The sequence below is a fragment of the Pseudopipra pipra genome, chromosome 16 (assembly GCF_036250125.1).
Source record: "Pseudopipra pipra isolate bDixPip1 chromosome 16, bDixPip1.hap1, whole genome shotgun sequence".
NCBI classification, from domain to species: domain Eukaryota; kingdom Metazoa; phylum Chordata; class Aves; order Passeriformes; family Pipridae; genus Pseudopipra; species Pseudopipra pipra.
In genome coordinates, this window is record NC_087564.1 from 3,319,605 (window position 1) to 3,335,717 (window position 16,113).

Consider the following 16,113-nt stretch of genomic DNA (forward strand, 5'->3'; position numbering starts at 1 on the left):
AGAAGCTGTTTGGAATTAGAGGCATCTTTGCATTTTAATGAGTAATTATTCTTGGCATCAATAACAGTATATAACCAAAATCCACTGCATCCCTGAGGGACAGAGGTAAATTTGGATTTAAAGGAGGTGCAGCTAATATTTTGTACTTTAAGGAAAGCCAATTACTGGGGAATCAGGTAGAACAGAAGTCCGAGGCTTTTGGCAACGTAAGCAGCAGCATCGTGCATACAATCAATATGGGAAAGGTTATTACTTTTTATTAGGAGCAGGGGCTGGAATGTGGAAGCAAAGCTGCCAGCCAGCAGGAGAGGGCGGCAGAGAAACGGGAGAGCGCCGTGCAATTCTGCAAAGCCTTCGAAACACCACTTAAATTTTTAAGAGGAGCGAGAGCACATCGGAGCTCTCAGAAGCCAAATCCCCTTCAAAAAGGCGGCTTCGTCAGTCTTTATAAATAAAGTCCGTAACACTTTGAGAATGTCAAATTCCTGTGGCAGCCCAGAAGACGTGGGGAAGCAGCGAGGCAGAGATGGCAAGATAAGAAGGGAGGATGTGGATGATTCTCAACCTGAGGGAAAGAGGTTGAAGCTGGGGAATGAAGGAGGAAACAGTGGGAAGGACAGAGAAGCAGCAGCAGCAGAAGAAGCGATAATGCCTTGCTTAGGCAGAGAAGAGCCCGTGCCCGAAGGAGGGGATGAAGGCAAAAGTGTAAGTGAGGGTCTTCAGTGGCTCTGAGCTGGGAAAGGGGGAAGGGCCGTGAGGTTACCCTTGAAATCATTTGTCGTCCTGAAGTTGGTAATTGGGCGTCAAGTAGTGTAGAACAGATGTGATCAAGTGTCCCGTCTCACTGAGATAATAAGCATGTTCCTCTTGAGTTTCTTACCTTGGCTACATGCTTTTTATTGCAGGAGTGTGTATTTTAATTGGGCTCTCACTGTTGGCTGCTTGCAAGATGTGTATGGCAGAGAAGTGATTTTTTTTTTTTTATTTTTTTTTTATTTCTTTGCGGGTTAGGGAGGAGAGGGGAGAAGGGATATTAACTGCTACAGCTTGTTTTTCAGCTCCCTTTAGCTGTTAATAAATTGGGTAATGGTTGGTACATTGAATTGGGCAGTTTGGGTTGTTTATCAGTCTGTCCATTCAGACTTTCCCCCACATTGATGTTGGAGAGTACTATTTTACAGCTGGGGATGAGTGCAGAGCCTCCAGAGGTGGAGAGCTGGTGATTAGAGATCTCATCTGGGGAGAGAGCAAATGTCATCAGGAGAGATTTCAGAAAAAAAGAGCTGCTGAGCAGTTGTCTTTATAAATATCCCCATTATCAGATCTCTACATGAGGTTAACTTTGTCAGTGTTTCCTGGCTGGTTATTTAGTTTGGCTGCCGTGGCTGTCAGCAGGTTTCTGAGGCACAGCAGAGACCAGGGGGGAGAGGGGATGAACACATGGATTCCCTGCCAGCTGAAGCTTTTCCTCTCATGGTGCAATTTGGGCCAGGTACTTTTCCTGGACACAAATTGGCTGCTTCCCTCCATCAGCAGTGGAGGGGGAGGTGGTGGGAACAGTGTCTTGGGTGCAGGATGTTTTCTCTTTAAGTTGTCATATGGTGAGAGTACAGCTTTAGGATTCACTCATCAGCTGCTGGAGACTTCAGTGCACAGATTTTATCCAGAAGTTTTCTGAAATGTCTTTTTCCTCTCCCGGGATTGATTTCCTGAGTTAAGATGTGCCTCTTCAAATGAGGAGTTAAGTAGATATTCCACCTTTCGGTAGGATTTACGTTGTTAAATAATTTGAGAGGTAATTCTCGTGATTTGTTCTTGGTGGAATTTCATCTCTAAATGCAACAGTTTTCCTGGGACACAAAAGTATTTAAAATATGTCTACAGTGTTAGTTTGTTTCTACAGGCAGAAGTCTCTCTTATCAAGCCATCAACCACAGAGAATTGGGCTTTGGTCTAAGTCTGTTTTGGGCTTCCAATGCTTATGAAGACGTGATCTTTTTAACTCTCAGCTAGCAAAGTAACTCTCCTGTTATTAATACTGGTTCTGGCAGAGACTTTTTTTTTCTTCCCCTAAAGTTATACAATATACAGGCAAGTTAATTGGTCAAATCATAATCCCTGGTTTTGTCTTTTTTTGTTTGTTTGGTTTGTTTGTTTGTTTTTCCCCCAGAGACTAAAGGTTTTAAATTCATTCTACTTTATGATAAATATCCATAAACGTGTTGGGGGTATCCACTGTGGTTTGGGGTAAAAGTCTTCTTAATGGTACATCTTACTATAATATTTAATTAGGATGTTACTGAAGACTAAGCCTTAATTGAGTAAATTTACTTTGTCTTGTAAGGGGTCAATTTTCGAGTGCAGAATATGCTAGAATGATGCATAGCTAAGTCACTGGGCTCTGCCCCATTTGTGAGACCTGATTCACACCCTTACAAATGTTTTGCCACTGCAGGAGAGTTCTGTGGTGATGGATACCTGTCTTTTTTTTGTCATTTCAAGGACCTGTGTATATCTGCTCCATCATTATGTTCTGACTTTTCAGCAGGGGGTTGCTAAAAATATTAAAGCAAATCTGCTAATGACCAATTGTTTTCCTGTTTGTCTCTCCTAAAATAAATTCTTATGTAGTTTTTATAATAAAGCAATTCTTAATTCTTAAACTGAGTTGGATTCAAAATTCATCAAAGCTCAGTGAAACTGTTCTTTCCCCTCACTTCAGTAGACTCTTGCTTGGGATGTTGCACTACATTTAATATAAAGTTCCAATATTTTTTCCCCTTCCCACTTAAAACAGTGTGTCTGAGTTGGAGAGATCGTTAGAAATTAATTATGTGGCATTTAAAATTCTGTTAACATAAAACTTTTACTAAAAACAGGGAAAGCTTGTTCAACAATCACTGTGTCTGTCACCTTGTAGAGAGCAAGCTGCTGGAAAAGATGGACTGTGTGCCCTTAGGAAACACTGGAATGACTTCATTTCTGTGCTTAGAAGAATCTTTATTTTAATAGCCATGGTGGTGTGGGTAATCAATGCATGCATCGAAGTAACATTCCCTAATAGTCCATTATGTCTTCTATTTTAAAGAAGGACATTTAAAAAAAATTATAGGCTTTGACTCATTTTTGGACTAGTAATAAAATATCAGCACAGTGTGTGTGCCATTTCTTTATTTATTCCACTGCAATTTGCCTGATTCAACATCCATTCTCAGGTTTGGAGGAAAGAAACCTACCTCAGCTGCTCTAACTCATTATTCCACTTATTATGAAATCTGGTATTATGGGAGAATGCAGGCACCATCTATATTTTATGTGTGTGAAATGATGCATAATCCTTGTGGGCATTTCCTTGGCACTCTGTGTTTGTAGCTGGAGCTGCTGCTGTGCACAAGTTGGTTGCAGGAGGATGTTTGTGCCACTGGCTTCAGTGGGCAGAGCTGTTCCCTTTGCCATGGGAATGAGGGGCTGCATTTGCCAACAACTCGTTGGCAGTGGTACCTGGAATGATTCCTTCACTTAGTAACTAGTTAATGTTAGTAACCCGGGGTGAAACTGTAATTTGTAATTTAGATATCTATTAAAATAATTTGCTTCTTGCCATCTCTTTTTATTACTTTCATTTCTAATGAGGGAACTGCTTGCAGCAGGTGTGAATCACAGAGTTTAAGGACACGGAATTTTTTCCCCTCTAATGTCTCTTTTTGGCATAGCATCAGAATGAAGTACTTGGTTCAAACGAAATGGGTGCAGCCTTTGTAGGAAGGTTCAACTTGAGAAATCTCTCCTTTGGTCCAGATGGTGGGGAATTAGCATTTGGAAGAGCTGGTGAGTCACTCCTTTTCATCAAAAGTTTGGGTAAAAGTACTGAAGTCTCTGTGGAATTCAGTGTACCTCTTGTATGCCTGGATGGGCACCATAATTATCAGCCACATGATGCCATAGGGTTGATTGTCACCCTACCTGTGCTCCAGCACACATTAGAAATTATTGAATCGGTGTAAAATCATATTTAATGAAATAAAAAGCGTATGAAGAAGTGATCATGCAAGTAATGACTTCTTTCCAGGCTGATAGATGTGTTCTCCTGACTGGCTGCCATGAGTTACCCACAAGTTCTGATCACCAGGAGTGTGTATCTTTGTAATCCTTGTATCCTTGTACTTCAACAATGGTCATTTCATCTCTCTGAACAGCTACTGGTGGCTAAGGTTGTTTGCATTTAGGTACAAAAATATTTCTGTATTTCTAATGCCTGCTTTGCTATGAACCAAACTTTTTTTTTCCTCCTAAACATTTGTGCAAATTTTTACAGAACAAGACCAAATTCCTGGGTTTGGTTTGATGTCTGTAGTGTTCCTAGATATCCACCATTCTGAACTGTGTTTTCATCTGTAATGTCACCTGTGCAGAAAAGAGCTTGAACTTTCACCCTTTAATCAACTTTCAGAATGATTTAATGCATTTGGGAATTAAGGTACTGTTTCAAATTTTTTTTTTAAAAATTGCCTTTGTTAATACCTGGAAAAGAGGAAAGTGTTACAGGTCCAGTGAAGAAAAAAGTGCAACTTTTTGCTGTTGACATCAGAAGTAACCTCTTTACTTGACAATCCCAAAACTGAAGAAAAGAAAATGTGAGAAATGTATATGAAAGTGTGTTTAATACTTCTGTAGGAGGAGAAAACTGATTTTGCTGCTCTCATCTGAAGAAGAGACTACACTAAAGTTGTAGTATGTGGCAAATCCAGCTCTCTAAATCTCAGATGTTGGTAGGTTTTTAAAATACAGTTTAAATGGGGAGATGTGACATGCTATACAATGCTATTTAATGTTTGCAGTCTTAGTCATTCTTTGCATACAGAACAAATTGAACCCTGCTATTAATTTGAGTAGTGGACAAGCATTCCCAAGATTTAAAGGAACTTACCTTGGAAACCTGAAAAACATATCTTGGAAAGCTGATCATTTAAAAGATTATTTCTCAGGTGGAGAGGAAGGATTTTCTAGAAATTAAGATATGAGCTTGGAACTGCAGTTCAAGATAAAATTCCCTCATTTGAAGGATGGGTCGGGATTCAGGGTGCTAAAAGCTCTACCAAGATGAGGTCAGGATACAGAAATACAACTTTGTGTGTGGATTCACTGCAGGAACTTCAGGATGTGACTTCTGCAGTGTGAGCTGCTGTTATGGAAGTACTCAAGCTAAATACCAAAGATACCAGGAGGCACTGAACATGGACTGTGTTAGTCTAGACAAACAAAATGCACATTTATTATCCCTTATGTTCAGCTTGGGTTATAGGAGAAGTAGTGTTTGGCTCAACAACTCAAGACTTTTTCACGAAATAAATGCATCAACATAGTCAAGTGTGAGCATTGTACCTGAAGCCTGGCAGTTTGACCTTTCTCTGTGTTGCCACACACTGTGTTAATGTGGTTTCTCATGCAGGTTTTTTGTTTTAGAAGGCTTATTTTCTCCTTGCAGCTGGTGTATCACAAAGGCTGTTCTGTGTGTACCTGGCTTTCTGCTCTTGATTGTATCCTGTGAATGGTACTTTGAAGGGGAATCGTGTTTAGACCTGGGATGGTGGGTCCATAATGGGCTGAGAGTCCAATTTAAGGTGCTGATTTTGGACTTTCAAGGTCCTAAGTAGATTGAAGCACTCTGCTGTCAAGGCTGTGCTTTAGGCTTTTTCACTCCTGCTTTTAATAATGTTTAAATATGTTGAGATTCTTTTGTTCTTGGAAATTATGGGATGCACCTCCTCTAGGGGAGCACCCTGGCTTTGGAACATTTTGACTAGCATGACATTTGGAACATGTTGTGTAAAGCAGTCTACATCTACCTTTCCTAGTCTCCTTTTTTGGGGTCTGATTCCCTGATTAGAAGTTAATTTCAGGATTGAGTCTATTGACTTGCTAGACAAACTATGATATATGCTGGAATTACTGTTTTTGTTGTTTTGATTCAGAACACATTCAAATTCTGTGACCCAGGACAGGCATAATTGTCTGTCTTTGGAGGTGGAAAGAAAGGAGATGTGAATTTTTTTAGAAGTGAGTGGTGGTATAGGGTGCTGGAGTTACTTCTACAGCAGTATTTGCTAAAAGCAAATGAGGGAGCCTTTTGTAGATAGGTGTGGATAAGAGACCTTCAAAAACTGGTTTGGACTTGATTACAAGTCGGTGGAAAATATTCTCTCTGAAAATGATTCCTCCTCCTGTGAACCTTTCAACTGGTTAATGCCCACGTTGGTAAATGGTGTCCCTATAATGAGCAGGAATCACTGCAGTGAGGAATTGCCTGGGACAAGGACAGGCAGCAGAAACAGACCCTTATGAACGACCTCACTTTGCCATTTTTCCTGTAGTTGTCAGGACAGATCACCAGATGGCAGGGGGTAAGTGTACAAAACCAAAGACTTTGTAGGGACTGTCTGGTTGTTTTGTCATGGGGGAAATTTCAATTTGTTCAGCAAATAACTGCCTATTTTCAGCAAGCAATTGCAACCAAGAGTAACATAAGCCAGTTGTATTTACTCATTGGAAGTTTAATTTTACTGATAAGGAACGTTCATGGAGCGTTTCTGCCTCTATTTGAATAATCAATTACCTAATACTATAATTTTTGTAGAGTGACTGGAATAATACTTTGGATTGAAATAGCAACTAAAATGCATTAATGTCTTAAGTGCAAAAAAAAGACATTTCTGGTCTACAGGGTTGATTTAGTAGAGATTTGAAATTAAGGTATTTATGCATTGCTATTTGCTACTGTCTTTCTCCTTTTGTAGCTCAATGTTAGTTATTATGAAAAATATTTCAGTCTCTATTATTTAGAAATTAATAACATTATATACTTGTCTTGGTGGTGTGTTTTTTTTGTTTGTTTGTTTGTTTTTTTAATGTTTATGGTCTTAGTCATTAGTCTGGCCTGAAACAATGGGGAATAAGCTACAGAAGCTATGCAATAACTGAAAATGGAAGCAGCTTTGCCTTTCCTGTGGAGTACTCAATGTTCAGACTCATTTGTGATGCATTATTACTAAAGGGTTGCCTATTTTGTTCCATTAAATCAGACTGGAGGATCTGCTGCACTGCCACCCATGTAATTTCTCCCTGGAGAGTGCACTTAATGTGTTCTAACGTTGTAATGCTTTGCCCACTGTGCAGTTCTTAAACAGCCCCAGGAGTTATAGATAATCTTGTCTACACTAGAAAGGAGCTTATCCTTTAAATTCAGAATACAGAGCATTTGCTTTTGAGAGTTGTCTTATGTTGTGATCTCTTTCTTTCTGGCACCTTAAGGCACTATAACTCTTTCAACAGCCAGCTGGTCACCAACAGCAAACTTCTAATAGCTCAGTGTAGGAAAATACAACAGTTAAGTAACTTAACCTGATGTCATTGACTCTAAGTGGTAGATAATGAAGTAATTCCCAATTAGTTGTGCTGATACTTAATTAATAAAGGTCCATCTAAGGTTCACAAATCAATGAGAAGTGTCTGCAGTCCTTGGAAAGGATACTTTTGTTCTAGTCCAAAAGGCAAAACTTGAAGTGAGAAAGATTTCCTAAGCACAATAATTCTGATAACATCTGTTCTTCTTTCACCTGCTATTTTTTTCCTCCATGCTTTAAAATATAATGCATTTCAGCCTTATGGCACAGGCCATTATCTGGAGCTGAGCCTGGCAGTGATGCTGCAGGATGCTGGTGTTTGTGTCCTGCTGCCTCAGGGGCCAGCAAGGAGAGGCAGATGATTGTGTTTGAGATGTTACAGAGTATTACAGGTCATTTAGGATCTCTAGGAAATAACACCACTCTGGTCCTTCACTTAATAAAAAAATTATTCTTTACCTACTTGGTAACTGGACAGACAAGTCAAAAGGTAAAGGTGAGTATGTGGTTGTCCAAGGCCACACAGCAAGAGTTGTGCAGGATCATAATGGCCTTTAATAATTGAGCAGGGACAAAATGGAATCAACCATCACTGGCATAAACTTAAAAGGGCTCTTTGTTTTCCCAAGGTCATCATGCCCTTGAATAGTTGAGCAACAGCAGCATGGGCTCAGTCATTAAATGTGCACACTCAAAGGGCTCTGCATTTCCCCAGCTCCTGGAATTATTTTTGGTGATGTTGGTTACTTTTGATTGTAAGGAGATGGTGAAAAATTTAAAAGTTTTTCATAAAATTGCTATTCTTGTTAATGCCCATGACTAGTGTGCTAAATTCCTGTTCTAGTTGAGTTGTACCAGGTTCAACACTTATTATCTTCAGTGAATGTTATTTTCCAAAGACTGAATGCTAATCACAAAATATAAATGGATTTAGTATGTAAAATTATGAACTGTCACCACACTGAGACTGCTCATTCCTTGACTTGGGCCATAACTAAATGGAAATTGAGCATTTTTATCAATAACACACTGGGGAAGTATCCTCTGTTCTGAGATGCTGAGAGGTTTTTTTTCTTTAAAATATTTATTTCAACTAAAAAAACCTAATCTTTTCACTGTCTCCAGAGGGCAAAATCATTGACTGTTATGTTTAGAAACTGTCTGTGAATTACAAGAGTCTATATAAAAAGGAAAGAATACTGATTGAGCAATTAATCACTTTTTACTTCATTTAAAATAAGTAATGACATTATAGAAAACTGTTGCATTAGCTCTAAAAGGAGACTGATTCTTGTAAAAGCAGCAGAACCGAACTTCTTTGTCAGTACAGGTTGGTTTCTGAATCTTGCAGGCACAGTTATGTGACAACATATGGTTATGTGACAACATTTTCTTCTAATGTCTCAGTTTAGTGTTACATGTTACAAAAAGGTGTGATGTTCTTGGCCACTAATGTGTAGAACCTTCTTAGATTTCAAGACTGCTAGACTGGTTTCTGTTCAAAACACTAACTCCCTAAATTCTGCTTGAGCTAAAACATGTAATTTTTTAAAAAAAGAACACCATTGTTGATCAAAGGCTTCAAGTCATGGACAATTCATCACATTTTCAGGTAAATTTCTTGCAGTAGCTCTCTATTCTCATTGGAAAAATAAATATACTTGCCTGTAGTTGGATTTTGCCCAACTGCACACCCCAGCCTGTATGGAGTTGTTGCACCAGATGTTATTGACTCCCATGATGAGAATAAACTCATCTCCTTCTTGTGGATAACCAAGCAACTGTGTCTCTGTGTTTTTCTATCTGTGGTCTGTGTTCTCCTCATGAAATAATTTATCAGTGCCCTCGTTGGCTCTTGGCAAGTTCAACATTTTTGCAGAAAGCTGATTCTGCTGGATGGTCCCCTGTTAATATATCAATGGTTTAGGTGCTGCTCTGGCTTGGGTTTCAGGTTCATTTACCAACAACCGTGAATGTCACAAATGATTGTGTTTGTCCATGTGGAAGTGTATTTCTGTCAGACAAGCCCAGAATTTATGACTGAGGTTTGATTTAAGTTGTCTGAAAATTACCAATGACTTGATTTATACATACCCTCTTTACCCAATTTGTTGGAAAAAAATCACTGAATAATACTCATGGAAGAACAGTTTCTTGTGGGATGTTAATTGCAGAGGCATCTTAATTAGAATGACCCTCATCCCCCCCTTTTTTTTTTCCTGTGTGATCAGTTTTAATTCATTTTAAAGTGTGCTGTGCAGCTAAACCACTCTGGAGATGTATGTTAGCACTCCACAGTGGGTGCTCGATGGTGATTTCCCCCAACTCCCCCAAAAAAATTTAGTTATGTGATAGAACCAAGAATTCTAAACTGAATTAACACCTTTCTATCTGTTGACAGATGAATTTTACCCCACTGATTACTTTCCAGGATCCTTAATCTTCCTAGTTGATGGGTCAGTTTGGACAAAAGGCCAAATACAAGTGTGACATGAACTACTGTGTGGTGTCTTGGTGTGTTATGTCTGTAACTTGTGTGTAAGGAAGCTGCTAGAGCTGTTCCCTTGGGGTGTGTGCAGTGTGGATGGTTCTTAGCAGGGAAGTTTTTGCAGAATAAACAAAAAAAGCAAACCACAAGAAAACCAGAAAAGGCCCAGCTGTGTGACTGAAATCACTCCTGGTCCATCACGGTCCTGGGCAGTGCAGAGGGTTTGGGTGATGCTGCTGGAAGGGGATCAGAGAGAAAAACCCGAGTGACCTGTTTAGTGAGGATGCATAATTGAAGTCTAAATCCCAGATAAAAGAAATGTCACCCCTGGAAGTGGCTGGAATCATCACTGGGTGCTCTGGACAAGGCCAAGGGAAGTCAGGGAGCCCCAGAGCTGAGTTCCCTTGGGAGCTGGATACACGAGTTTGACTGTTGACACCTCTGAGGAGGATGAAGCACGGGGATGTGAGAGGGTGGTGGCAGTTTGGCTCTGAGCTGTCTCAGTTTTCTGCTGTGCCATGACAATGTTCTCTTAGTGGTGTTCGCCCAACCTACAGTGTTTGCTGACACGGACTGAACCAGGCTGCAAAAGTAAAGTTCACACAGGCTGGGGAGTTCATTTTGTGGAACACTTATTGTACAAGGTTGGGTTAGTGACTGCCTGGTAGTGCTGGAAGGACAGATGTGTGGTTTTGAGATTTCTTTTTTTTTTTTTTCCCTATTTGTTTGTTTTTCCACTTGGGAAAGACTATAATTCCACAGAGCAACATCTTTGCTTAAATCACTTAGTGAAGCAAAAATAAAAATATACAGCATTTCCTGGTATGTCATATCAATTGCTCAGTTCTTTCAGTATATAAGTCTTCACTGGAATTCCACATATGTAAGTGATAGCATCCTATTATCTGTTTACTTTCTTAAACCTTGCTTTTGTAAAATGAACACTTGCTTAAATTGCCAAAGTAGATTTTTATTACCAGCTGCATAATTGCTAAACATGTTGCCCTTAAATCTGTTTGCTTAACAAAAGGGGCTTTTTCATGTGCTACTCCTTCATCTGAAGGTTCTAATGAAGAAACTAAGAGGTGACTAAATCAGTAGTGAGATTGGAACATGCTACCAATTCAAAGAGGCTGCAGAATGGAATTAGTTACATGTTTTATGTGATTGTGCAGATATGTGCACATCCTTGTTGCTACTTTAGTCTTGCATCAGCTTTAGTAATTGCTAGAAATATCTTTCTTCTTCTAAGCCCAAAGTACCCAACCTGATGAATGTGTAATTTTGTCATGCTGACTTAAGGAATCCTGGAAATGGAATGTGCCTATAAACAAAAGCTTTTGGCTTTTTCAATTACTGACCCCACTCCTTGGGCTAAAGAATGATTGTCTGAAGAAAATGATGGCTTTCCAGGTGTGAAATCTGTTTCCCTGGCATCTCAAGAAATTGCATGTTGTCTACAGGGCTTTGAAAATTCATTAATATTTTCTTTCCACTCCTCTTTTCGTTTGAACTTTGAAAACTAATTCCATGTGCTCTTCCACTGGGAGTAGGGGAGTGGAAACTTCGGGTTCCCACTGCAGGTGGTAGAGACCATTTATCCTCAGTCCATTGCAGGATATGTTGTTTGCACACTGTTCATTTAGTCAGCAGTGGGACCAAGAACATTTTCAAATAAATGGACATTTGGGCAACCCTTACTGTGAATGTTAAGCCAGGGAGGTAACACCAGCCCTCTGGTAATAGAAGCTGTCCCACACTGAAGGTGGTAAAAATCAGTATTTAGATCATTCTCCTCACTAAAACAAGCAATCAAAACACAAAAGCACACACAATCAGTACCTTTTAGCCAAGTAATTCCAAAGGCTTCTAGTATGAGGTGCTTCAAGTGTCAAAAGAAGTGTTCAACAGCCTCAAGTGTCAAAAGCTTCAAGTTTCATCTGTAATAAATTATATAAAATCATCTGAACAGTCTTTCTTATGAAGGCATTTTATTATTTATAGAGACGTTAAAGGGGATTTGGAGGCAGGTTGATGAAATGTCATTGCTTTCACCCAGCAAAGTAATTGTGTTTTAGTGAGGTAAAGGCTCTCAGTTGAAGAGAGGAAGTTGGTTGGTTGGGGAATATAGATAAAATAGGGAATAAACGGTGGAAACAATCTGCTTTTCTCAAAGGTGTCAACAGGAGAGGGAACTAATGTGAGGAATTGTCGTGAAGCTCCCAAGGTACTTCACTGTTCTTGACGCTTCCTCCTCAAAATCTAAAGATTTGTGCTCCCTTGAAAGCAAAGAAATCAGTCACCGAAGTCAGAGCAGCAGAGGATGAAACCTGTGTCTCACTGGAGCTGGATATCAGGTTTTATTTCAACTTTGGCAATGCTCAAATTATTTGGCCCTCATTGCAGCATTTCACTTGTGATGTTTGTCAGTTCATGGCTCTACCTTGGTGGCACCAGGTGCTCTTCTGGAGATGGATGGCAGAAGCCAATGCTTTAGTGTTCAGTGTCCCAAGATCCATGTTTCTTTAGGAATGCAGCTGTGTTTCTGACTAATGTTTTGTTTTCTCCCTTTTCGTGGTAATTTTCCTCCTATATCTCTGACTTAGGGAGAAGTTAAAATCTCTTTGCTTTTAGTTGTGCTTATATTAGTTCAGCTAAGGGTCCCCTGACTCTGCAAGTGGCTTTCTTAGCACAATTTAGAAAGAAGTAGTTGTATCATATAAAGCAAGTAGTTAAAATCCTCATATTCTAGGATTAGCCATTTATAAACAGCAACAATAAAAGTTTAACGTGCACATCTCCATTAGGTTCAGCTAAAACTTAATTAAAGTTTGAAGAGCATCATGAGTTTATCTGATGAAAGACTTTATGTAAATTTGGGGAATGTGTTTAGTATTGCTGATAATGAAAGCCCTGTTTCTTCCCAAGGGCTGATATGTTGAGGTACAACTTGAGGGTGATTTGGGGTCATATGAAGTTTAACATTTTCTGCATTCAGGGCCAGGAAGCCTCTGAAGGCCAAACTGACTCCACCACCTTAAAATTAATCTTTCAATAAGAGAGCAGCAGAGTTTGATTTGCGAACATAGTGACTTATTTCCTTTAGTTTAGGCTTAAGGAAGCTCCTTGCTTTCTGTAAAACACTTACTAGACATATTCTGATTTAATTTCAACTGAAGGAGAGCGTGAAAACTCCACAGGTGACATTGGGATCCTCCTAAATCTCCCAAGACCTGAGCTGGAGTCTGATTTTTACATATCCTCCAAGCTAAAACTCTAAGCCCCTTGATACTTTCTGTAGAACTGACAGAAACCTTTCATTTAAAAAATTGTGATGTTTGTTTTCTTGTGTTTATTTTTTTTCCTGTGCTTTGTTTTATGGGGCATTTGCATGAAAATGGCATCTTGAAGAGTTCTTCTGTTCCTCACCTCATTCCTCACCTGGAGGCACCATCCTTGCTTAGATTTGCAATGAGTTACTGTGCAAATGCTTGCAGTGTCAGAGTTGGTGTTCTGCTCTTGGGTGGAGAGGGAGCAGCAGGAGCTGACAAATACTTAAACCACACAAGTTTAATGCAAAGATCTCTGCAAGATTACACACACTGGGGGAAGATGAAATTGGGAAGCCACACAGGCTAAGTGGAATGGTCTTAAAACCACTATTTTAGGTGTTTCTATCCCTGACCTGTCCCTCACCACATTAGGAACCAATTGTAGCTGTGCTGGAGAAGGAACAAAGTTTAATGGAGCCTTCAGGGATGTCCCCAGCTATTCTCAGACTATTTTAATTTGATTAGGATAGCTGTGGTTGGAGCAGGATTTCTGTTTTCTGAGGGATGAAATCATTGCTTCAAGGTGTGCATCAGGAGTTTGCTCCATTTTAAGAATGGTGGCTTGAGCCAGGAACCAAACCCACCTCTCAAAAGGAGCAATAGAGAACTGCATTAACAGCGTTTAAAATCCTAAAAACCCATTAACTTTGTGAGAAAGCAAGAGATGAATTGAGGCACCTGCATCCTCTGGGAAATTGATATTTTGTAATGTAAATATCTGTGCCAACCCCTTGGTTCTACCTCTGTCCTGTCCTGGAAAGATGTTTTAGAAAAGTGTGGGTTTGAACTCCTCTTGTGAGGTCGAGGAAAGAGCTAAAATGCCTTTGCAGTTCTCTGAAGGTTTACTCCTTTCTTATTTCCATGCTCAGTTTGTACACTTGCTGGCTGTCAGAAGATCAGATACTTGTTATTTGTACTGGTGCTCTAAGAATGTGTTTGGGGAAAGTTCCCAAGGCAGCCTTGTGTGTTATATTTGGTACCAAATACAGGCACAGGATTTTATGTGTGTGTGGAAGGCAGGGTCAAAGAGGGATAAAAGTATTTGCTTAACTTTGCACCTCATTCTCAAATTCATTTGGAAGCCAATGTGGTTTTTTTTTTTCTGTTTTGGGTTTACTGATTTTTCTGCATTGAGAATAGGGTTGAGGGAGGTTTCTTCTCAGTTCTCATGAAGATGAAAGAACCAAAACCATCTCCTTTCCTCACTGTAGCACATGAGGTGCCTTGTAGGGCGTAAGAAGTGACCTGAAGCAGGACATGATGAGATATTTCCAAGTAATCATTTCCCAATGAGTGCCAAAGATAAATAGGATGAACCAACTGCTCCCTGGACAATTTATGTAGCTGGATAACTGGAGGTGACTGAGTGGTAGCTGCTGACTGTGACACAGATCTGGGGGTGTGAAGTCCACTGACGTGGCAGGCTGTCGTTGCAAGTGAGCTTTGGTGTCTTTGGGGCTGGGGAGGAAAGTAAACCTGTGCCTCAACGTCTTGTAACTACTAAATGAAGTAATTGGAACTGCCTTTTATGGCATGGGTGCTTTGGGAAGTGTCGCTGTTCTGCTCAGTTGGAGCTGTGGATGCTCTTGGGGAATGCTGGCCCAGGAGGTTGATGGTGACACACAGGGGGGTGTGACAGCTGGTGGAAGGTGTCTGGCTGTGCTTCTGCACAGGGAGGTCACATCCCAAAATAGCAGGAGGAACTTTGAAACCCACCCCAAGTGCTGAGGCCGTTATCACGTTGCCTTCAGCACGGGGACAAATCGATGCTTCATCCTGCCTGTCCTTTCTGAAGGTGTTTTTAGAATCTTGGTATTTAGGAATTCCCCATGACTGGGTCTAGTTTCCTGCTTCCCCCTTTTCAGCACCCCCTGCCCTTTTGTCCCCCTCTCCAGCAGGGTGAATTTGGTTTACAGTCCCCAGCACAGTTCTCCAGGGGTTTCACCTGAGACTCTGGGAGCTGTGAGGAAAAGCTGCTGATTAGAGAACTGACTTGCTTATTACCTCAAAGGCCTGTTCACCTGCAATATATGAATGTTTTAATCTCCTTGAGTGATTAAGGAGGCTAAATTTAGAGCTTCTTCTATTATATTGTTAGTGTCAGTTTGCTTCCTTCTACCTGGCTTTATTATCAGAAACACTAAACAGCCATTTTACCTTTCCATTAAATGCTGAAAGGCCACAGTGGGAAAAGAAAATAGCCAACACTTCTTTGAACAATAAAGAAATTAAATAGTCCTGAAGCTGTGATTTTGATAATTTATCATGTTCTTCGGGCCACACATGTTGTGGGGAAAAAAAATAAATTAGTTTCTGCAAGAATGAGGGCAGTTGTTTCTGTGGGGACTCCAACTGCCAAATGTCACCTTAAGCATTATAAAAATTGCCAAGAGATTAACATTAAGAAATGCAAGAAATTATATAATTAGCATGAGAAAAGTGTCTGTGTGTGTGTGTATATAAATGGAAAACTCTCTAAATCTTCTAAGAAATGTGCAGGATTTATCACGAAGCTACTCTTGGATTACCAACTCTGAGTATTAAATTGTAAGTAAACCTCTTTTTTTCGTATCATGAATTTGCCTTCAACCATTTTTTAAAAGCAGCAATTCTAGATTCAGTTTTTCTGTTAACTTCTACATTTTAAGCTGTTTGGGTGATATTTTAGTGACAGATTTATCTGTAAGACTGCAAACAGAAATGTAAGCTGCTACACAAGAATGTAAATTAAAAGCTGAATTTTTAGTAAAGCTGAGTTTCTGAAATAATTCCATCACTTCAGCAGTACGGAATTTCAAGAATAAACCAAAATGTTAATGAGAGTCTTGATTCAAAAACTGGAAACTTAGAAGCATTGGTACTTGCTTGACAGAAAATTCTTTTAGATCAATGG

The 16,113-nt window shown here is 39.8% G+C and overlaps 1 protein-coding gene across 16 annotated transcripts in view; it reads left to right on the top strand.

Annotated features, from left to right (window-relative positions):
• Nucleotides 1-411: 411 nt before the first annotated feature.
• The window catches only part of RBFOX1 (RNA binding fox-1 homolog 1), a 1,150,020-nt gene continuing 1,134,318 nt past the window's right edge, over nucleotides 412-16,113 (top strand). For 3 of the 16 annotated variants that reach the window (XM_064672742.1, XM_064672740.1, XM_064672737.1), the window contains exon 1: nucleotides 415-705. In XM_064672742.1, coding sequence (XP_064528812.1) covers nucleotides 475-705 — 231 coding nt within the window. In that variant the 5' untranslated portion in view covers nucleotides 415-474. Of the gene's footprint in view, nucleotides 706-16,113 lie in introns of all 16 variants that reach the window. The other 13 variants (XM_064672732.1, XM_064672729.1, XM_064672741.1 and 10 more) reach the window with 7 other exon arrangements.